At 34.9% G+C, this 24,882-nt stretch overlaps 1 protein-coding gene and 2 long non-coding RNA genes across 10 annotated transcripts in view; 1 reads left to right on the top strand and 2 right to left on the bottom strand.

Annotated features, from left to right (window-relative positions):
* The window catches only part of LOC141376198 (uncharacterized), a 37,910-nt gene extending 28,901 nt beyond the window's left edge, over positions 1 to 9,009 (bottom strand). The window contains exons 1-2 of one of the 7 annotated variants that reach the window (XR_012385612.1): positions 8,505 to 9,009; positions 4,346 to 4,462 (exon numbers count right to left, since the gene is read on the bottom strand). This is a non-coding gene — a long non-coding RNA (uncharacterized lncRNA). Of the gene's footprint in view, positions 1 to 4,345; positions 4,463 to 6,188; positions 6,271 to 8,504 lie in introns of those variants that run through there. The other 6 variants (XR_012385614.1, XR_012385615.1, XR_012385617.1 and 3 more) reach the window with 6 other exon arrangements.
* On the top strand, positions 5,814 to 8,538 carry LOC137496433 (uncharacterized). Of its 2 annotated transcripts, none has more exons than XR_012385609.1 (5): positions 5,814 to 5,876; positions 6,194 to 6,238; positions 6,349 to 6,520; positions 6,973 to 7,116; positions 7,612 to 8,538. It is a non-coding gene; the product is annotated as an uncharacterized lncRNA (long non-coding RNA). The 2 variants fall into 2 exon arrangements; XR_011016758.2 differs by having other exon boundaries at positions 6,194 to 6,248; positions 7,612 to 7,698.
* Positions 9,010 to 18,162: 9,153 nt separating the features above from the next.
* frzb (frizzled related protein) lies at positions 18,163 to 24,882 on the bottom strand. The gene is made up of 7 exons (NM_130943.2): positions 24,101 to 24,882; positions 23,396 to 23,434; positions 23,188 to 23,244; positions 22,934 to 22,999; positions 22,602 to 22,806; positions 22,466 to 22,529; positions 18,163 to 19,548 (listed from the first exon to the last, which is right to left on the bottom strand). Exons 1-7 carry the CDS (start codon positions 24,564 to 24,566, stop codon positions 19,498 to 19,500), a joined length of 948 nt encoding a protein of 315 aa, NP_571018.1. The 5' UTR covers positions 24,567 to 24,882; the 3' UTR covers positions 18,163 to 19,497.

Below are 24,882 nucleotides of genomic sequence, written 5' to 3'. Positions count from 1 at the left end.
TTTACAGCAACCGACTATTTATTCATTAGTTGAACTAATAATGAGCAATACTTGTACAGCATTTATTAATCATACTTCAATATTTACTAATCCATTATTACAAAAAAAATCAAATTTATAGTTGTTAAGTCAGGGATGTCGCGACTGAACAATCAGAATCAACTATTCCAGATAGCCTTGCAACAACAGTTAGTTATTGCAGTGAATTTACACAAAAAAAGGACAACTTTACTTTAATTAAGCAACTTTTTCAATATTGTTCATAGTTTTATCATGTTAGTAAATACATTAACTATCATTATTTAATAAAACCTTATAGTAGAGTGTTACCAACATTTAACTAAATAGGATATTTGCTCTCAGCCACCTAAACATCATCTCAAAATCTTACATTTATTTTCTTTCAGGTTTTAAATCTGAACGTGTTGCAATAGACTAGGGCCGCTCAATCCTGTTCCTGGAGATCTACCTTCCTGCAAAACACAGCTCTCACCCTGATCAAACACACCTGAACCAATTAATAAGGCCCTGAACAGCACTTGATAATTACAGGCAGGTGTGTTTAAAAATGGGTAGCAACTGAAATCTACAGGAAGGTAGACCTCCAGGAACAAGGTTGAGCACCCCTGCAATAGACATTTCTATGATGATTTCTATACAGTATTTAGTCTTTTCTATAAGTATAACTGGGTTTCTCTGACATGGAGTTTTAGTGGGGAATTGACTGAATCATTGGCTTGCTATTGGTGGATCTCAAGTGACTGACATAAATCTGTGTAATAGGGATGCTCTGATCGATCGGCCAGAAATTGGAATCAGCCGGTAATCACATTTCATGACTCGATCGGTACTCGCTAATCTGGTCGATTTTATGAACCGATCACAATTGTTTGTTTACGAGTTTACAAGCCGAGGACATATAAGAACTGAAATATTTGTAAACATCATAACTGAAAGTTCTGTGTTTCCAGCAATCATTTTAGTTCATTTTATTAGGGAAATAAAAAAAAATATTTGTAACTTATCTTAATAATATAACTTATTATAATGTATTTATTGCAATAAACAGTAGTTTATGGGCCTATTTCCTTTTAGTAAAGAAGTAATGTATTTATATCAGTGGAGATGATAGTGGACTTTAGGAGAAACCGCATTTCACTCAACAGCACTGTGGCTGCAGTAGAGTCATTCAGGTTCCTGGGCACCCCCATCTCTCAGGATCTGAAGTGGGACATTCACAAAGACTCTACTGTGAAGAGAGCCCAGCAGAGACTGTACTTCCTTCGTCAGCTGAGAAAGTTTAACCTGCCACAGGAGCTGCTCGTGCAGTTCTACTCAGCTGTCATCCAATCCATCTTCTGCACTTCAATCACCTTCTGGTTCGGCTCAGCTGCCAAAACCGACCTCTGTAGACTACAGCGAATAGTACGAACTGCTGAATGAATCACTGGCACTACCCTACACTTCAAGAACTGTACTCTTCCAGAGTGAGTAAAAGGGCTCGCAAAATCACTCTAGACGCCTCGCACCCAGCACACTACCTGTTCGAACTGTTACCGTCTAATCGGCGCTTTAGAGCACCAAGCACAAAAACAGCCAGATTCAGGAAAAGTTTCTTTCCTCAGGCCGTCTACCTCATGAACAGTTAAATATTCCCTAACTGTGCAATAAATATGTGCAATACTTTCTCATACGCTCTTGTACAAAGCACATTATATCAATATAAAATGCAATTCCTTTTCCAGTCACATTTGTACACAGCAATCTGTACATACAACTCAACATCCAGATTTCTTGACTAACTGCATCTCTGTTTATTGTTTATCATCTTTATTTTTCTCATATGGATTTTGTGTTGTCACTTGTCACTTTATGTACACTGGAAGCTTCTGTAGCCAAAACAAATTCTTTGTGTGTGTGAAGCACACTTGGCAATAAAACTGATTCTGATTCTGTCTAGGTGTGCACTTTTACTTCTTATGCATCATAGCGCTCTAAAATTCATTCAGACATGTAGAATTTTTCTTTCATCATTTGCAATATTTCTAAATCGCTTTGTTAGTGATTTTTCCAATTTTTAGTATCCGTTTAATCTATTATTTTCTGTAAAGCAGCTTTTAGCTATTACAAGTCCACACTAAATGGTTATAAGAAACGTGTTTAGGGAATTATATCTTTAATTTAATTATATTCTCACCACAAACGAACCGCTCCAGGGTTTGTTTAAAAAGCGTACTGAGACCACCTTTTCAAGTAGGTCTCGGTACGCTTATTTGATCAGCTTTTGGTGCGCACTCGAGTACGATTGCTGCATTCTCACCTGCCCAAACGAACCGTACCAAAAGGGGAAACGAACTCTAGTGCGATTCAATCGAACTAAATAAGGCAGGTGTGAAAGCACCCTTATTCTCTTAGGTAAGGAGAGATATCCAGCTAAGTATCATACTTGATGGGAAAAAGTGCTTTATGCATTTTAAAGCTTAAAGCATAAGAAACGGTACTTGGTATCGCCCGATCACCATGACAAGGAATTGGTACTCGGTATCATTCATTCATTTATTTTCTTGTCGGCTTAGTCCCATTATTAATCCGGGATCGCCACAGCAGAATGAACCGCCAGTTTATCCAACACATTTTTACGCAGTGGATGCCCTTCCAGCCCCAACCCATCTCTGGGGGAGATCCACACACACACACTTATACACTACAGACTATTTAGCCTACCCAATTCAACTGTACCACATGTCTTTGGACTGTGGGGGAAACTGGAGCACCCAAAGAAAACCTACATGAACGCAAGGAGAACATGCAAACTCCACACAGAAACGCCAACTGAGCTGAGGATCAAACCAGCGACCTTCTTGCTGTGAGGCGACAGCACTACCTACTGCGCCACTGCTTCGATGTTACTCGTTATCAGCTGCAAAAATCCTTATCAGAGCATCCCTGTGTAATTGTGTATAATTATATAATATTCATTGGATATTCATATATGACTTTAGTGTGAATTTGAACATGAATTATCTGTGTTAAACAGAAAAAAAGCAATAGCTTTAGTAGTCGCTTTAATGCTTCTGTGTCACATTTAATTCTTTGAAGCATCGATTTGTATGAAAAAAAGCAACTGAAGCAATTCCTAAAATTGCTATTATTTGTATTCATCAAAAGCATTAAAAGGTTTGAAACAGCACAATAAAACACCTAAATAAACCATCACAAAATGTCCATTTTTACAGCAACCGACTATTTAAAACAAACTAGCAGTGTGTTTGTGGCCCATCCAGCAGCTGTTCACGTTTTGGCGTTCTGCTGTAAGTGGCCACACGGGGCTCAGGAAGACTCCACTTGTCTTTGGCCTCATTAAAGGGCAAAGTTGTTTTTCTGTGGCAGAGGGCAAAGAAACCAAGCCATAAATGCGAGCTGCGCAGATGGTTATGTTCTGCAACAGCGAGGCAGACTAAATCAAACATCTGCAAAGCATTTGTGCTGGATCTCCGCAGTCCAGACAACCCTTCATCATCCACCACTTCGCACCTGCAGCGCTCACGCATATATGAGCACGTCTCTGTGTGGCTGCGCAGAATATGAATGCTAACATACAGTAAGTGTTGCTGATTTGGTGTCACATGTTTCTTTTGAAGTTTAATCGGAAACCAAGGGCTTGATTTCAACACGATAGTTCAGTGCTGTTATGTGCAGTGTTGTGCAATAGGCTTATTCATGCTCCCAAAACAAGAGTGATCAGACTGAGGCTGAATGCACAGCCACATATGAAAGTGCTTAGGGTCAGTTTATCAGCACGGCCACATGGATTCACAAGGCAACAGAAAGATTTGTAATTGCTGATCAAGTTCTACACATATCTATAGCTTGTGTTATATGTTACTAAAGATTTTGTCTAACTGGCTAATATTTGGATCACACTTTATAATAAATACTCAAGAAATGTTTATTTATATTTATATTATTGGTTTATATAATATTTATTTCAGCTTGTCTATACTAATTTAAAACGAGCTAATCCAACAACATTCTTGAGGTTTTTTTGGGACAAATAATTTTTTTTGTTCAATCCACTTAAATTTGTAAAAATAACTACTTATAACACTACCAATACTACTTATAATACTACAAATATTTATTTATTTTTTTTTTGGGGGGGGGGGGGGGGGGGGCAATTTGTTATGTAAAATTCTTAGCAGATAGCACATTCAAAATGTATTCACAAATTTATTTTCATTTTATAAATATACTGTAGTTCTGGCTCATATTTTTAACCATTACCGTACAAAATTGGAGGTAATGTTAATTAAACAATGTACTGATAAATCATTCATTCATTTACCTTCAGCCTTGTTTCTTTATTCATCAGGGGTCACCACAGCAGAATGAACCACCAACTTATCTAGCATATGTTTTAGACAGCGGATGTCCTTCCAGCTGCAATCCAGTAATGGGAAAACTGATAAATCATTGAAAATAAATACTTTAAAAAAATAGGAATTGACCGAGCAATTATGAAAAGTAGAATATATTTTACCCAAACAAAGACTTCTTAATACAACTTCTAAATGTGTTTTCTTAATAATAAATACATGTTTGCTTGTTTGTTTGTTTTACCTCTATGGTTCCTTCCTACAGGCATTAACTAACCCTTACAAAAATAGCCTACAGGAATCCTGCAGGATTTTCATTTTTTTCTGCAGGAACCTGCTGGTATCCTGTAGGAATTATGAAATCCTGCAGGACAAATTGACAATATGTGCAGGCAATTCCTACAGGTTTTAGAATCATGCAGTACTTTTTGCAGGAATCCTGAAGGATTCATTTTTTTTCCTTTTCAGAAAAGCTGCTGTCCTGCAGGAATTCAAAAATCCTGTAAGACACATTGACAATATGTGCAGGAATTTCCTACAGGTTTTTACAATGGATCCAAGCAAGTGACAAATCCTGCAGGATTGTATAATTCCTGCAGGACTTGCAGGAATTATTTGTTGTAATTGGAATGAAAGAAATTGTGTCACTTGTTTTTGGTAGCAATACAATATGAGTTCTAACAGATAAACATTACAACAAACAAACAAAAAATAAGAAAATAAATACATAAAGTATACAAATAGATTATAGGCAATTATAAAAATCAACCATTACACTAAACCATTCAAATTATGCATTTATGCAAACAAGCAAGCTGTACACTTTTACGTTTCATTTCTATACTTTTTTTTTTCATTTATTAAAAATCTGTTTGGTTAGATGCAAAAAAATAAAAAATAAATAAATAAATAAATAAATAAATAAAACTGCAAGACCTGTCCTTGAGGTAGATATATGTTAAACGTATGTCTGTGCATTTTATGAGTTCAACAGAGTCTCCTCCTCTTTCTTTTAAAATGTTTGTTGCTGTTATCCTTTATTCTGTCTTTTTGACCTGAGCAACCTATTTTATTCTGTGTCCACTGCCTTTTTGTGGCAGCTGGAACTGGTGCCTCTTCATTTAAGTCAATATTTTTACAATATTTTAAGTTAATAATGACTACTACTAATATATGTGTGTGTATTATTTGACAAAATGGACTTGAGTAGACACATTAAAATAAACATTCTTATAAACAGACTTTTTTCTTTAACAAAATAAATGATTTGTTTTTGGAATACGTGTGTTTTGATGAATCTGTGCTTTACAGATTCACACAGTCTTTCACACTTAAAAAAGACGCTCGTTTTCGCCACCTACTGGCGTTACAGTGTAGTTTACATTATAAACTCCGGTAAAATGAATCATTCAGAGAAAAGATTCGATTCATTGAGATGACTCGCTTCACGTCGCCGATACGAATACACGTCAGTCAACTGTCACCAACCGTCTTCTGAAGGTAAAACACTTTTCTTAAGTTATTTTATCGTTAAAGTGCTCTAATAAATGCTCTGTTTTAATGTTAAATCAGTAAATTGTTTTGTAACACCAAAACAAATACTTACTTGATTTTTAAAGTCGAGATCACATTAACAATACTAGTAAGTTACATTGCTAACGTAATATACTAAGGTCTGCTACCGCCCATCATATCAGAACTTAATTTAAAAAATGACTATATGAAATGATATTTTTATCATTGTTAACATAACCGGTGTTTTATTTAGTATTTTCACTGCTTATAATTGATGCTAATATAGTTTTTTGTTACCTCAGAAATCATTTATCGCTGCGGCCGGACAGCAAACTACTCTTTGGCAGGTACATTAAGGTAAAACTGTTGTCATGGATACAGTCAGCTGTAGCCATCAGAATTAATTGTGTGCATGTATGTGTGTGTTTATTTATGTCTATATATTTATCTATCTTAGAAAATGGGCAAAACATGAGTCCTAACATTAGTGGAATGGAGGGAGGAACCATCGATCGATGACATTATTGTTTCTAAAAAGAACCTACTGAAAAAGAAATTTGAACCTGGGGATGTTGTGGATGTTGCCTATGAGGATGAAAGTTCACCAGCCACAGTTCTAGACATTAAAGGTAAAACGTACAGCAAACATCAAGACTTGTGATCATGAGTAGGCATTGGACAATAACCGGTTTCAAGGTTTATGTCTGTTTGGAAAAGTCACGGTTTTATAACCACCAATATTTTCTGCTATACCTTTTCCAAGGTATTTGTAAAGGTTTTTTATGTGTTGTAAAGAAATCTGTGTTTTTGAAACTAATGACGACAGCAGCGGTCAATGATTTATTTTAATTATTTAGCCTCACATGTTTGCCGTTCCAAAATATTTAAAATCTTTTCTAAAATATAATGTGTTTAAGTTGTTGTTTTTTACTCAGATTTTTAAAAATAACTTATTTTAGAGCAGTAATCACAATATTGTGATATTTTATCCAAGGTTATCATATCAACAGAAACTTAAATCCTGCTCATGCTTTATCATGATTGAAGATAAGTATTTTCAACTTTATTTATTTCTCTTTAGAGAACAAAGAAACTCTCAGGAGGAGGATATTCAGAAGAGGGGAATTTACAGACGTAGTAGAGAAGAAGTTTCCTAACGTACCAATAAAATTTATCAGAGCAGCAGTAAGGGAAAAGTAAACGATGAGCACAAGTTACAAGAAAGGTAATCATTTGTGCATGCACGCACACATACACACGCACACACTTGTATGGACCCTTTTCACATTTGCGTGTTTTTTAGCAGCTGAAATCATCATAGTTGGTAAACTCCGAGCGCAGTGAATGAGAGAGTACAACTTTTTTTTTTTTTTTTTTTTTTACAATTCTATTTGCTACAGAAAACAATGTCAAATTTACTGTCCTGTCCCCATAGACACTTCATTAGATACTCCTCGCATTGTTTTTTTAATTTGACATAAATATTGTATTATACATAAATTAATGTAAATGTACATAAGTTTAAAAAATCTAAATATTAAAAACTTTAAGGTATTTAGGATGCAGATGATCTTTAACAACACATCATAACAGTTTTGTGAAAAGGGTCCATTAATTGTTTATGGGGATTCTTCATAGCTGTAATGGTTTTTATACTGTACAGACTGTATTCTGTATACTCTACCACTTACAGGACACTTTTTTTTTCTTTTTGTTTTAGGAAAATGGAGTAAACGCAGCCTGTTCATTGGATTCTGGTCTACTTTTTATTTTTATTTTTTTTAACAATTTTAATAAATAATTTGTGAAAATACATTGATTCATTGTGAAATTTCTCTAACTTCAAATCTATCCTGCACAATAATCCTCCAGGAACTGTATATTTTAATAGACCTGTAGGATTGTAATTCCTGCAGGAACAATCCCTGCATAAATTTCCTTCATAAATTTCTGTCTTAAAATTTCCTTCACAAAATTCCTGCAGGTATTCCTACAGGAAAATGAGCTGAAAATCCTGTAGGATACCTGTATGAAATTCCTGCAGGATTCCTGTAGGCTATTTTTGTAAGGGAAGCTATAGTGATGATCTATTTGCTAATAAAAAAGTGTAGGTTAAGTCCATAGACTGTAAAGGTTAAGTCTTAATGAGTATATGCCATTTAAAATAATATTAATTTTAGTAAGTCCACCAACAAACAGACAGACAGACAGAAATAGATAGATAGATAGATAGATAGATAGATAGATAGATAGATAGATAGATAGATAGATAGATAGATAGATAGATAGATAGATAGATAGATAGATAGATAGATAGATAGACAGACAGACTGACAGACAGACAGACAGACAGACAGACAGATAGACAGATAGACAGATAGATAGATAGATAGATAGATAGATAGATAGATAGATAGATAGATAGATAATGATTTCTTAATGAGTCAGCATCTTAATGAAAATAGTGGTTGCATTCTAGCTATTTTCTTCAGCTAAAAGTTCTCAATATTTAAAAAGTAGGCTATAAATGTGACATTTTTGACGAGAGATAAAATATCATTAAGAATGTAATTAAAAGTACAACTAAAAGCATTAAAAATGTACAAAACTCACCGAGCTTGAACTTGTCTCACTCACCATGTCGGTGAAAGGCTGACTGTTTTTTTGCCTGATTAAAAATGTGAGAAACGTTAAAGGTTCCTCTTAATGTGAATATGTAAATACATGACATTCCTTAATCTGTCAGGACATTCACTGTAACTAGCGATAATCATAAAGCGCATCTAAAGTGAACAGCAGAACACACTTAGAGCCATTCAGTGAATCATTCTGCTCAAAGGGCGCGAATTTAAAGCGCCAAAGGCACTGCTTGAATGTAACAACAAAAACTTTGTCGTGCGATCATCTTTAGTAGAAATCTTTATGCTTTCTACTAGTTTTTAAAATATATTTTACAGAGATATTGACGCCGAAAATTTGTCAAATACAAGTTCCCTCCCCTGTAAATGTGTAAGCATAACTGCATTGTTATTGCTAAGTGACTCTTGGCTTTGCTGTGCCCATTTCATTCCCTTTGCGTGCAAACCTAATTAGCACTGGAATATCTTTTTTCCTGTTAACAGAAGCACAGAAGGAAAAAATACATATCAAGGTTTAGCTTTAAAGGGGAGCTCAGTAATTTTTTTCCTCATTAAAAGGTTTTATACATAAAAAACATGAACAATTCTTTAGATTAACGTGGCTCACATAGGGAACGATTTCATTTAAGTAGGCCAAACGAAAAAAACAAAACAAACCAATGTAAATAATATGTCATCTTTTTGTCTAACTTGGTATATATTTACAGAGAGAGAAAGAGATTTTATTGTTAGAAGGTCATGTAAGTTTTTTTGTATTTTTTTAAAGTAGATGATTGTTAGTGTTAGAAGCACAAAAGTGAAATTTTTATGAAGAAAAATAATAGATAATAGATAAGTGCTGGAAATAAAAATAAAAATTATTAAAAAGACTATAGAAAACCGATTAGAAAGTGATTATTAAAAGGTTTTATCGATTTATTTTAAATATAATTATGAAATATAACAGACTGTCAGTATAGTAATGAATATATGCTGATAATTATATACATTTAACTGAATGTTTACATTTAAATATACAGTTAATTATATAATTATATATATAAATAAATATTCACAAGATTTATTCATTCACTCATTCATTTTCCTTCAGCTTAGTCCCTTTATTCATCAGAGGTCGCCACAGCGCAATTTACCAAGCGCTTATCCAGCATATGTTTTACATATAGCGGATGCCCTTCCAGCTGCAACCCAGTACTGGAAAACATCCATGCTCACATATCCACACACATAAACTACGGCCAATTTAGCACCCAGAGGAAACCCAAACCAACACCCAGAGAACATGCAAACTCCACACAGAAATGCCAACTGACCCAGCTGGGACTTGAACCAGTGGCCTTGCTGTGAGGTGACAGTGCTGACCACTGAGCCATCATGTCGCCTCTATACATGAATATCTTAAAAAGTAACTACATAGTCTACTTCATGAAAAGTCCAAGTTTGTCAAATGAAGAAAACTATTAAATACGAACGACTGTGAGCTTGAAATATAATCTGCATTTTAACTTGGACTGCGCTGCACACCTCAAATCTGAAACATTTCCCAGATTTTTCACACACATTTCAACATGTGTTTCTGATCACTGTTCATATTCATATAGGCAGAGCCATATGGTGTGACAGGAAGTGTCTAAAAATAGGAAAAGAGACCCAAAAGGACAGTTTCTCCTGTCAGCAGTTCTTTATGGTGTGAATTACGCAGGCTTTGATAGTTTCTCTGCGTTCAGAAGTGGACATTTCTTTTTGTCAGCGCTTGTGGATAACACAGCCCACATCAAATACACCTAGATCGGTTTTAGGAGTTGTTCTGCTCAGCGGTGTTCTCGAATTATTTTGTTCTTGCTGAGCAAATCATATTTTTATTGCTTTGCTCTTCTAAGCACCAGACCCAGGCAGCGCATGCCATGCCAACAGATCTTTAGAGTAACTATTCGAGTACACCCCATTTTGAAAATATAGGCATTTAAACAAAACAGATTTATTGAAGATATATTCATTCAAATAATATTTTAGTCAACAAACATATTTAGAAATTGAAAGATAATACAATTCAATTCAAGCTAAATAATGAGGAAAAATGACAAGCTACAAAATCTCAAATACATTTTTCATTTATTTGCTTCTCTTCATTTTTCCTCTTTTTAAAATTTGTATTTAATATTTTTCTATAACATATAAATTAGGGTGTATTAGTTTTTGGACCGTTATCGTAAGTTGTTTTGTTAGATAGGCTGCAGACTTGGCTTCAGTACTGACTAATCTAATGTATATGCACAAATATGATACTGTATAGCTTGCTATTAAAAATCTGAATTTAAAAGAGAGATTTGTGAGAGGTGTACTTATATGTGCTGAACACTAATGCTGTTGATTTGTAACCCAATGTTGGGTCATATTGGGTTAAGAAGTGTCAGTTAAATTCAGTTGAAATAATTAATCCAATGTCATGTTTGTATAGATTTAATCTAACGTTTGATTATATGATATAAGATAGCTGATTATAAGATAGCTCAGAATTTTTTACTTTGTGTGTGTGTGTGTGTGTGTGTGTATGTGTATACAGTGCACATTATATAGTTGTCCAAAAGCAAACTATAAAAAAAATTGCACACCCAAATACATTGGGGACAATATTAAATAAAAATATTTAATAAACAGGAAAAATAAAAAGGAACATAAAAATAATTAAATAAATGTGAAATTTTATACACAGGGTGCACATTATGATTGGGGGGATGGGGGGTCAACTTTTTCGGTAATGTTATTTTGTCTAATACATTCTTCAGAGAATCAAATGCATTTATTTAAACAACATCGGTTTTCCCAGAGATGGGTTGTGGCTGGAAGGGCATCCGCTGCGTAAAAACTTGCTGGATAAGTTGGTGGTTCATTCCGCTGTGGCAACCCCGGATTAATAAAGGGACTAAGCCGACAAAAAAATGAATGAATTAATAAACAACATCGGTTTTATTAATAAAACATATATCAGTTTTCAGTGTTTTGTGGGATATTTTCGTGCATTCTGACCTACAATATCCTCTGACTATATTGGAGGTTCCTGTAGGTCAAACTATACATCTAATTTGACTTTACTTTTAAGCTATATATAAAAATAACACCTATTTTACAAGAAAAGTGTCTTGTGAATGCTTACCACGTCTATCGGCATAGACTGATTATGAATTCACAATGACATAATCCATTATAAGAGTGGTCAAATGTACATTTATATTATCTATCATTTTAATTAGTAATATTAGTATTTCAGATACAGATCAGAGCAAACTATTTCTCACTATAGGATACAGTTGAAGTCATAATTATTAGCCCCCTTTGATTTTTTTTTTTTTTAACAGAGCAAGGAAATTTTCACAGTAAGTCTGATAATGTTTTTTCTTCTGAAGAAAGTCTTTTTTGTTTTATTTCGGCTAGAATAAAAGCAGTTTTTAATTGTTTAAAAATCATTTTAAAGACAACATTATTACCCCCTTTAAGCTAATTTCTTTTGGATAGTCTACAGAACAAACCATCGTTATACAATAACTTGCCTAATTACCCTAACCTGCCAAGTTAATTAACCTAGTTAAGCCTTTAATTGTCACTTTAAGCTGTATAGAAGTGTCTTGAAAAATATCTAGTCAAATATTATTTACTGTCATCATGGCAAAGATAAAATAAATCAGTTATTAGAAATGAGTTATTAAAACTATTATGTTTAGAAATGTGTTCTCATATTTCATATTTCTAATATTTCTGACTTCAACTGTATTTTATTTTTTTGTATAGACTCTTTTGAATAAAAATGTATTATCTTTCTTTTCCTAAAGTTTATTAAAACGGTTTTGTTTAAATGCACCAAAGCATATTAGTTTTATTCACTGATAAATTGATGAAAAATATTCATTTTCAAAATGCGGTATACCTTCAAACGAACCACATGAAAAACACATTTTGATTCTGAAAACAAAAATAGTGCAAAAATATAAATAATATAAGTAAATATTCATATGTAGACTATACCAATATTTGATATTTGGAAGAGACAGCAATGTTTTGGTGAAATATACCTGATTTATAAATTAATGAACCCTGGTGGATAACCCAATCACAACAAATGAAAAATTACATTTATTCTGAGCTTTATAATACACAAATATTATCATTTTATTTATTCATTTATTTATTAATCTACCTTGGGCTTAGTCCCTTTATTCATCAGTGGTCGTCACAGCAGAATGAACTGTCAACTTATTCAGCATATGTTTTACGTAGCAGATGCCCTTCCAGCTGCAACCCAGTACTGGAAAACATCCATACACACTCATTCACTCATACACTACGACCATTTTAGTCTATTGAATTGATCTCTACCGCATGTCTTTGGACCGTGGGGGCAAACGAAGCACCCAGAGAAAAACCCAAACCAACATGGGGAGAACATGCATGCAAACTCCACACAGAAACGCCAACTTACTCGAACCAGCGTCCTTCTTGCTGAAAGACATTATTATTTTACTTATTTTACTTTTATTGACATAAACACCTAGTACATCCAGAGAAAGTTGCGAATAAGGTGGTATTTCATATATACAGTCCTAAGCAGTTTACAATTTAGTATGATTCGCTCATGCCCCAATGATGGTTGTAAGGGCGGGGTTTGGTGCCCCGCCTCCTTTTAAAAATCTGTCTGAACTAAATTTGTCTAAATTAACCACTAAACTGACGGAATGTAAGATGAGGTGTAATGAGATTTCAGTGGATTAACTTTACCAATCTGCGCTAGCAAAATAAACATTATTAATTTTGATTTCACGCAGACTTTAAAAACTAGAACCACTGTGCAGATTCTCTTTTGTCAAATGCAGAACATCAACTTCATGCCACACCAGAACACTGCCGCTCAGCATCGTAAAATGAATATATCATCTGCCGATCGTTCCCTTCTCATGCATAATGGATGTCAAACCAATCCAGCGATGGTGGTGCGCAAGCTGATTTTATATGTTGGAGCTGCTGTAAGGCCTCACTTCAAGTGCTCCTCTGGTAGTCATTACAGGGCTGTATTGTGAAGTCAGTGATATGTTTTGGGGAGGCAGGCTGGCCATCGGTTTGACGCACGGCCAGATGCTGAACGAGCATAGACGCTTTCAGCTCCAGAGCAACGGAAACAGGAGATTTACATCGACGCCATGTTGTTTTGATGGCTCCCACATGTCGCGTAATTTCAACAAGTTAAAATATGAGAGCAGCAGGACAGACTGATCGCCAGGGCCATTTCATTAGCCTCGGTTACGGTAGCTCTTTCCTTGAAGATCTGCGGGACGGTCAATTTATGTAGCGATAAATCATCCATTTCATGTTAATTCTCCCATAAACCCCTCTGCCTGCGATTACGTCAGCCTTTCGGGTACATAAATTTGTCGCAAAGTCATTTTTCTACAGCCCAGCAAAATCTGCTGGAAGTGACAGCATGATATAAGGTGGGTCAGCAGTTTCTGGATGGACAGCTTTTATAACATTGATATGTTCTGATCCAGCTGGTAATATCTGTGAATAATACACCGGTTAATATAGTCATAAATAACTATGAATAATAATGAAATTATGCCCAACACCATTACACCACCACCACCAGCCTGAACCGTTCATACAAGGCAGAATGGATCCATGCTTTCATGTTGTTGACGCCAAATTCTGTCCCTACCATTAAAATGTAACAGCTGAAATGGAGACTCATCAGACCAGGCAACGTCTTTCCAATGTTCTATTGTCCAATTTTGGTGAACCTGTGTTAATTGTAGCCTCACTTTCCTGTTCGTAGCTGACAGGAGTGGCCACCTCAAGGTTGGATGTGTTGTGCATTTAGAGATGCTCAGCTGTAACGAGTGGTTATTTAATTTACTGTTGCCTTTCTATTAGCTCAAACCAGTCTGGCTCTTCTCCTCTGACCTCTGGCATCAACAAGGCATTTGCACCCACAAAATTGAAACCATGCCACATTCGAAGTCACTTAAATCACCTATCTTAACCCTTCTGATGCTCGGTTTGAACTGCAGCAGATCGTCTTGAGCATGTCTACAAGCGTGAATGCATCGAATTGCTGCCATGTGATTGGCTAATTAGAAATTTGTGTTAACGAGCAGTTGGACAGGTGTACCTAATAAAGTGGCCGTGAATGTATATTCTGTAGATTATAAATACAAGTATGCATTATATTTTAGCTTTAAATTTGGCACTGCATTACACTGAATTTTAGGATTAACTAAAATTTAAATTAACAGACATAACAATATTAATAAAATCACAGTTTTAGCAAGCACTTCTTTATACCACATACATACATGCTTACCAGTTGGTCTGGATGTGAAGCAACTTTCCGTTTAAAGAATTATTTCTCACATAAAATCGAATACATAACATAAACACATTTTATAACGATCTCTTAAGTGTTAGTGTGGTATTTTTGAGGGCAAACCTGTACCTGTAATGGTGGACATGTTGTGGGGTCATGATTACATCCGCTCCTAGGAACAGATTATTTACAAAACGTCACTCTGGATGACTCTATTACTGTAGATTACTGTATACTAACCTGCAGCACTGAGAAGCAGAAACAGAGACTCTCTCTTTTCCCTGACAGCAGGAATGTTTCACTAAACTAGTCTGGACTGGCTCCAGCTATCCAGTGACCAATGGCCTAAGGAAGAGCAGGGGAGTTTTCAGGTCAGGAAATCCACTTTTTTTCTCATGTTGTTGTTGTAGTTCACAAATCTGATGCAGAAAATAGTACATTTTAATTTTAAAGGAAAGCTTTTTTTGTGGCTCCTTTTACATCACCCCTAGACTTATACAATTGAGTTTTATCATTTTTGAATCCATTCAGCTGATCTCTGAGTCTGGCGGGAGCACTTTTAGCTTAGCTTAGCATAAATCATTGAATCGGATTAGACCATTAGCATTGCTCAAAAAAATCCTAAAAAGGGTTTTGATACTGGTCCTGTTTAATGCTGGACCCTCCTGTAGTTACGCTATTTTCTAAATCGATATGGCGAGGAACTATACACTCATAATGACGTAATTAAGGAAAAAGAAACATAGGAATTTCGCTTCTGTACCATGGCTGCAGCAGCCACAATGATATTATGCAGCACCTGAAAATAGTCTGTAATTAGTCTCGCATAACCAGACTGATGGCTAAAGGTTTGTCAACTTTAACTGCTTTGAATGGTCAAGGACCGCCCACTATGTTATTTGACTGACAGGTTAACCAACCAATCACCTTTCATTTTGTGCCACGTCATGTTTGGGGGTGTGGAAAATCCACTGAATAACAAGCTGCAGCATCATTCATTCATGAACTCTATAAAAGTATACAACAATGGTGCATCAATATACTTAATGATCTGTAAGTAAAACACAAAGGAAATTTTTATTTAATCACATATGATTTTAGGCAGACTGGTTAAGATTTCTGCACACTCGACTCCTTGAAAATCCTGTATCTTTAAACCAATCAGGGGACGACTGAGGATCCGCTGAAGTGAAAAATGTGACATATGCATTGCATGTTTGCAAACAGTGCCGTGTAATAACATTACTCCTGCAGCAGCAATGGTACGGCAGCTATGTTCCTTGATTATAACGCTGGAATGAGTATAGAGAATAAGAAAATTATCATAAAAATGTTCTCTCTTTTTTTTTTAACGAGATGCTAATGGTCTAATCCGATTCGATGATCTATGCTTAGCTAAGCTAAAAGTGCTCCAGCCAGACCTGGAAATTGGCTAAATAGATTTGAAAATGGTAAAACTGTTCATCTCAAGGAGAGTAGTAAAATGAGTCCGTGTCCAAAACAAAAATGGAATGTTTCTTTAAAATAAGTAAATACAGTTATTTTTTACATTTCTGAATAATATTAAAGCATTACAAACTTTTTTTTTTAACTTAATAATTTAGTACTAGTGAGTATATTAAAACAAAAACCCGTTTACTAAGATATGAAATATTGTTTTCTGAAAATAAAAGCATTTCGCTAAAGCTAATTTCAAAAACAAGAAAACGTATCTTAGTTTAAGGTGAAAAGCTGTTTCTTACCTCACCAGCAGACCTTTATAACTCTTCACAACTCTTACTTCATTTTGCTATTCAAGTAAATGTATATCGTTTTAAAATACATTTTTTGAAAATATAACTTTTGTGTTCAACAGAAGAAACTCTTACATTTAAATAAAGATGGATGAATCTTTATTTATTCAAATGAATGAATTAATAAAGACAGAATTTTGCGTGAACTATGCATTTATAAGGAAGCTGAAAAAGAAACATGTAGCATATGTTTAAATAGAGACAAACATAAAGCATATGAGCCTTTAGTTAGAAATACTCGTATGCTTTACCCGTTTGCTTCTATGTTTGTTTATATAACTACTGTTTTCATTATAGCACTTCACATGCATTGACATTTAATATCTCTTGTTTATTTATTTTGTTTAGTTAATTATTTTCTTTGTTCTGTATTTCCACTCATCCCGAGGCCTCTAGAGATTATGCAGCACCACTGATGTGATCCAAGGCCTGTAAAGAGATGATGCCAACCATAGTGGACTTCTAGAGGTTTCCATAATCCTGGACCAGGCCGTATCCTGAGCAGATGCTGTGGCGGTCATGGAGGAGTGGAGAGCACTACACAGATTCCTGAAAGACCCAGTGACAGACATGTCTCTGCACGGATCTCGTGAGCCAGCCTGAACACACACCGATGACCTACTCACATCTGCAGCTTCTCCACGATGGACGTCCAGTGTTCTCCAGCCTCCGGCACACAGACTGCAGCTCTGCACAACAAGTCTGGCCAGAAAAGAAATGGTCGTGCTTAATTGAGCCTGGTTTCTCTTGAGGTTTTTTTCCTCCACTTTCATCAATTGGTGAAGTTTTGTTCCTCGCCACTGGCATTTGGAGCTGTGCATTGATAAATTTGCTCTTCAGTGTGAAATTTAAACCACACTGAACTGAACTAAACTACACTTCAATTCCGAAAACTGGACTAACACCGTTTTAATTTAATAGAACTTCTATGTTGAGCTGCTTTGACATGATCTACATTGTAAAAGTGCTATAAAGAAGAATTTAATTGAATAAATATTGAATAAAACAAACATATCACACTGAGCCAAATAAGATGAAACCTCTTTACTTGAACCCAAAACACAGTGAAGAAATCTTCTTGTTTGTCTCCGAAGACAAAATGTCTGTTTGCAAAATCGACGTCATTTGCGACGCATACAAACACGCTCATGTCATCCGTGAAGAGTTCCAGGCTGAATAATGGACTTTTGCAGCATTATGTACAGTTTGTACAATAGTTTCAATTGCATGACACTTCAAATGACAATTAAGATCAAGCGTACATCTACAAGAGAACAGAACTACAGGAATTATCATGTAAAATGCTTTAAAAGGAACATCATTCAGAAAGCCCAAAAGCTTGTTTTCGTCGTCCGCAATAACGTTACACTCCTAAGTCTTGGATCATCTCAACGTCTCTGTGCTTCTGCCAAAAAGATTCTCTCTCAGCTTCTCTCGCTGTTCATTGTTCTTGTGAAGAACGTTAAAACCTCCTGAGGGGAAAATTCAGCATGAGAGCGCGTTTGTTTGCTGTTGTAAGCAGAGAGCTGCATCATGTCAATGTGAACTAGTGTCCTGACATTTTATCCTACCCATCAGATTATGCTATTGAACACTGTATCTGAATGGTTCTGAGATTGGGGTTATTAGGTGCATAGGTTAGGTCGATATTACAGCTTCATATCACACTACTCCACTTTAAAAAATTGATACTGGTAGCAAAATCTGATTGGTTGCATACTGCATCATCAAAATGTGCTACCTACTTTTTAAATGGGAGGTAGGACAATCTGACAAGGTAGGACAAAATGACACCAGCACCTCAAATACCTTTAAATTTAATGGGCAAAAAATGCTGCCCGACATTCACCACCAGTGTTGAGTAAAGTTACTTTTAAAAGGGATATATTACAATCTTAAAGGGATAGGTGAACCGACCCTTTAAATCTGTCTTAATCTTTAAAAATAACAATAACAATACACTCAAATTAAAAATTTAGGAAATTTTTGAGATGACTTAACTTTCAAACCAATTACTGCACTTGACTTGATTTAAGTCAAGTTAGCTCAAAAATGTCCTGAGGTTTGTTGCCTTAAAATTTTAAGTTGCGTCTATTTTTTACTGTGTACTTTTACATTACATTCTTAAAAAGGAACACATTTAGTTAATTAAAAATCTTTTTTTTTTTTGGTAAACTGATCCTTTGAGCCTATCTTATTCTTTAAAAATAACAATAACAATTCATACACAGTAAAAAATAATATGATCAATTAGCCCTGACAGCATGTTTTAGGTCATAGGTTATGCAAGCTGTTTTAAGTTAGTTTAACAATATAAGTATTATGGACTTAAAAGGTTTATTTGATTCAGCTTAAAAATGTAAGTGTACAGTGTACTTTTACATTACATTCTTTAAAAAGTAACACATTTAGCTACTTAAAAATCATTTATTTTGGGTGAACTGACCATTTGACCATTCATTTCTTAATCTCGATATAAACAAGCAAAAATAACATAATACATACTTTTACATTACCTTCCCCCCTAAATAACATTTTTAGATATTAGAAAAAAAGTGACTCAAGACTGTAATGTATTACTCTTAAAAGTAACCTTACCCAACACTGCTCGCCACCCATTCCTAACACAGCAATGTCAAGCCAACATTTTGTTTGTGCAAAGGCAACAATTTGTTAATGAGAATATAACAACAATAAAAATTAAAGCGACACACACACACACACAAAATGAAAAAACAAAACAAAGTACAATAGTGCAATTTTTCAGTTTCTGCTCCTTCTGCTCTTCAGGCTTGTCTGTGTGGTTTATTTCCAAGGACAGTTTAGTGGTGGTTCCATTTGGTCCTCCTCCCGTTTGCAGCCTGGTCCCAGCGCTGGCACACATGCACAGAAGAACATTAATCAGGGGCCTCTGTTTCCATATGCTCATTCAGAGAGTTAGAGATTATCACAGCAGGTCAGACGCAGAACACACAAATGCTCTACAATACTTTATTCAGAGAAAAGCATCTTCCTTTATAGATATAAAATGCCCACAAATGTACACTGAAGAAAAAATTACTCATTGGATTTTAAGGTAAGGGGTTGCCAACAATTTATATGGGCCGAATTTGAACAAATAAAATGTAGTAATGTTCAGCTTATTTTGTTTGTTTAAATTTGGCCCGTATAAATTGTTTACACCTTATACTGAAAAAAAATGATTCAACGATGATTCAATGGATTTACTTTTTAAGGTAAGTGGTTAAATTCAGCCTAAATAAATTGTTTTCAACCAAACAAATTAAGTTGAACATTACTACATTTAGTTTGTTTAAATTCAACACATAAAAAATTGATGGTGACAATTTTGCTATGCAATTTTTCCAATGAATCTTTTTTTTTTCAGTGTAGAGTAAGTTCATGGACTCTTAATCTTGTCATTACAAGGATCACTAATAAGATGTTAGGTTGGAAATTGTTAGGTTTGAAATCAAAATTTTAAAAAGAAAATAGAAAGATCTATAAATACATAATTTCCTAAGGGGGTTTAAAGTATATAATATTGCCCTTAGTAGTTTTTTTTTTCATTCCAGCAAAGCTGAAAGATATCAGACTTTCCCCTGAAAAAAATGTATAAAAAAATAAAATACTGTCCATATGTATATTTTAGTGCTGTCAAAAAAGGATTAATCACCATTAATCGCATAACAAATAAAAGCTTGTATTTTGTGTGTGCGTATATATATATATACTGTATATAAATCATACATGTAAATATTTTTTGTTTTTATCTGTATTTATACACAGTGAATGCACAAACATGTAAATAGAAATTGTGATTAATGTGATTAATCATTACTAATCGTTTGTGCATATACAGTATACAAACACACACACACACACACACACACACACACACACACACACACACACACACACACACACACACACACACACACACACACACACACACACATCTGAACTAAAGTTCGGGGTCAGGTTTTTTTCATGTTTTTTTTTTAAGAAAATAATTCTGTTCATCAAGGCAGTATTTATTACATGTAAAACAAATTGTTAAACTGTTAAATGTTTATTAAAAGTTTAAATAACTGCTTTCTTATTGTATATAGATTCAAATGAAATTATTACTCCAGTCTTTATTGCATTTATATAATACTATTACCATTAATAACAATAATAATAATAATAAACAATTATAATAACTATAATAATTATTAATATTAGAGTGATTTCTGAAGGATCATGTGACTGGAGTAAAGAAGTTGAAAAATTAATCTTTAAAATCACTGGAATAAATGATAAATTAAATTCTAAACTGCTTTTGAACAGTTATTTTATAGTGCAATAACATTTCACAACTTTGCAATTTGTACTGTATTTGTGATTAAATAAATGCAGCCATATATATATATACATAAACACACACACCGTGTCTCAAAAAAACAAGCAATATTAAATCATACAAAATTAAGACAGCTTAATGTGCTACAAGAATGACTAAATTTCATACAGAAATAACAGCAGAATCTGTGTATTAGAATAATATTTTATTTACTGTCCTTGGTGATGACGTAATGATGACGTATTTATTTTTTAGTTATGTAAAGCTTACATAAAAATTGTGTTTTTGAATAAAGATAAGAGTTTGATAGGCGACGCGGTGGTGCAGTGGGTAGCACGTTCGCCTAACAGCTGGAACACTGCTGGTTTGAGCCTCGGCTGGGTCAGTTGGCATTTCTGTGTGGAGTTTGCATGTTCTCCCCATGTCTAGTTGCTCCGGTTTCCCCCACAAGACGTGGTATGGGTGAACTGGGTATGCTAAAATTAACCATAGTGTATGAGTGTGTGAATGAGTGTGGGTGTTTCCCAGTGATGGGTTGTGGCTGGAAGGGTATCCGCTGTGTAAAAAAATGTTCTGGATAAGTTGGCAGTTCATTCCGCTGTGGTGACCCCAGATAAAAAATGTGACTAAGCCAAAAAGAAAATGAATGAATAAGAGTTTAAACAAAGGTTTACGAGTACTGAAAGGCAACATCGCTTCACGATTTCTTCATGAATTTCCAACTAAAAACTGTACTAAAGGTGTATTGGATTATCAAGTAATCAAGTAGGATTACTTAATAATCCAATCCAATTGATATGAAAATTTATCGCACTGGATCAGTATGACATGTGGTGGAGAATTGTCATCCACACACTGCCCCTATTGTTGAAAATATCACTACAGTCGAAGAAGAAGCCAAGGAGATGCAGAAGAAGGTAATGCAGTGATATAAATCAAGTGAGGTGGGAAATGTACACATATCATATCATTTCATCTATTTGCCATCTAATTAGAAAATATAATTGAAGTTGGAGGTATTTTGGCAAAATTCCAGCTTGGATTTTTTTGAGACATGGTATTATTATGAAATGCATAAAATTAAGTTATGATAAAAAAGTGCCTACTAAATTAAAAAAAATAAAACTAGTGAAAAGGTCATATGAAGAACAACTGTAATTGGATATTTTCTGGCTGTGAAATGTAAGTCAGTTCAGTGAGTCGGTTCAGATTTTTATTAGATATATTCAGTTTTCACACAGGCATCCTTACAGAATAAACACAGGTTTTAGTTCATAACTGCACCTGTGTTTATTCTGTAAGAACACCTGTGTGAAAAACTGAACTTATCCACTAAAAATCTGAACTGACTCACATCTCATTTGTATACACTTAACATTAGATTGCACTGACAGTTAGACATTTAACGTCTCCACTTAATATGTTGACTGTTACCATCATCATACCTTTACTTTCCGGCCTATTTTCTCTTTCCACTTCTGTGCAATGGATCTGTCGATGAGCAGCAGCCTGTGGCACAAACGATTTATGAGAACTGGAAGTTAATCCACACATCTCCTCGTCACCTAAATCAGCCATTACCTGGAGCGCTCCTCATTTTCATAACCCATGATGATGTACTCGTCGTTGGCTGTGAGCGGAGGACACAGACAGCCGGAGTTATAGTACAGAGTGACCGTGTCTCGAGGGATGTTGACCAGAGATGACTTCAGAACTTCTTTGACCTCCACAATGGCGCTCAGGTCATGATTTCTAATCCTGATCTCCTTCACTCTTGCACGAATCACTGCAAGGAGAAACATGTGCAAGATTAAGGATTACATTCAGGTTGTAATAGTACTTTGAGATGCAGTTTAGGAAAGAATATGTAAGAAAGGAGGCTTTGAAAAAAAAATTAAAACATGAAGACTTACCATAATTGTAATTATTCTTTGAATATGTCTTTTGATTAAATTTCACAGACTTGCATTTGCACCGATCTGAAAAAGCAAAGAGATTTAGGTTCAGAATTTATGATTTCTATTGTTATATTATCCAAACAACAAACAATATGCAATGTTTAACAAATTTGCACACAACTTGTTGACTGTTAATTACGAATTATGGAAAACAAGCCAACCCCCCCGCCAAAACAAACATTAAATATAAAAATAAAAACAAATGTTACCATTTGCTCCTTTGCAGTTAGTATTGTGTGAATCCATTGGGAAGTCTGGGTTTCCCTCTGTGCAAAAACCAGAGCTAAGATTAACATCCAACCTAAAATTCATTTTATCCAGTTGAGACACAAGCATAAACCTCTTTTAATCGACAATATTAATTAATAAATGTTAAAATATGAATCTAAGATGATAATAATAGTAATAAGTCCTCACCAGGGTTACATTTCGCAGGGTCTTGGTAGTAAGAATTATCTTTAGGGGGAAACAAAAAAATTCAAATTAATTTTTTTACAGAAATATTAGATATAAATGAATACAGTATAGATTAATGCATACTTTTACTTTTTAATAAATAGGTCTATCTAATTATATAAAGATAATGTATTAATCTACCCCGTCTATCTATCTATCTATCTATCTTGGCTGAATTAATGTAAATTGAGCAAACGGTTCATGCATATCTATATCGATATAGTATAAAATGCCCTAATTAGTGTTTTTTATTTTATTATTAATAATTTATTTTTATTATTACATATATCATTACATACATCATAACATAACAATAATATCCTTTATAAAAAAAATTCAAACATTGCACACATTAAACAGATGCATGAAATTAAGTCTGAAATGTGCATTCATCTGCCAACTTTTATATACTTAAATGACTATCCTTAGCCAAATAATCATAGTAAATAATCAAAATGTACTTGAATTCACCCTAAATGTATGTATATACACTTTAACTTGAATAACTTTATATTATTATACTAGCATAAAACTATGTACTACTGTTAAATATTCTATAATTATATATATTTTTTAAATAATCTGAGTTTTCATCATACTATTATTTAATTTAAACATGAATTTTTTATTATATCTTAAATAAATCATGAAAGCATGAATAATAACCTGGCCCCTCCGCTTTGACTATGGCCTCAGGTGAGATGCAGACCCCTCGGTCGTACACCGGCAGCTCCTCGCAGGCCAGACTCTCCGGCCACGTATGGTTGTACCTCTTCATGACCGGCTCGCAGCCGCACTTGGCCCGCTCGCACACGGACTTGCAAGGCTTGATCGGGTCGTGCTGGAAGTCGATGGTGCAGATGGGCGCGTACATGGCGCACAAGAAGAACAGCAGATCCGCGCTGCACTGAGTGCCCAGGAGCCCTTCAAACTGCTCGATGGCCAGGACGGCGTTGGCTTGCGTGCTGTGATGGAGGTGGTTGGGCATCTTGGTCATGTTCCAGGGCATGGATTTGCACATGGGGATGCGGATGGGCTCGCAGGACGCGGCTCCGGTGCCCCGCGGGATCTCCAGGAGACATGCGAAGGCCAGGACGCAGATGAACATCTCGTAGGAAAACATGTTTTGCATTAAATATAAAAAAATAATGATTAAAAAAAGCGGAGTTGATAGAAGAATGACATGCGGAGGTGTTCTGGAGACTCTAGCGCGTAAAAAGCTCCCCGGCGGTGCCAAAAGAAAGTTCCTCAAACTAACTTCACCATTCTGAGGGAATGCATCGGATGCGTAGAGCACAAAAGCTCATCTCTTCTTGAAATTGTCGATGAAATAATTGGAGTTAAGAAAAAAAGCTGAAGAAATTCTCTTGTGGAAATGCTGAGGGGTCCTCGCGTCAGGAGCGCGCTTGTGAACTGGTCTCTTCTCCGGCTCCAGCTGACAGAAAGCG

The sequence above is a fragment of the Danio rerio genome, chromosome 9 (assembly GCF_049306965.1).
Source record: "Danio rerio strain Tuebingen ecotype United States chromosome 9, GRCz12tu, whole genome shotgun sequence".
Taxonomy (NCBI): domain Eukaryota; kingdom Metazoa; phylum Chordata; class Actinopteri; order Cypriniformes; family Danionidae; genus Danio; species Danio rerio.
The sequence above is the reverse complement of the archived record's forward strand: the minus strand, read 5'-3'. Positions and strand labels throughout refer to the sequence as shown.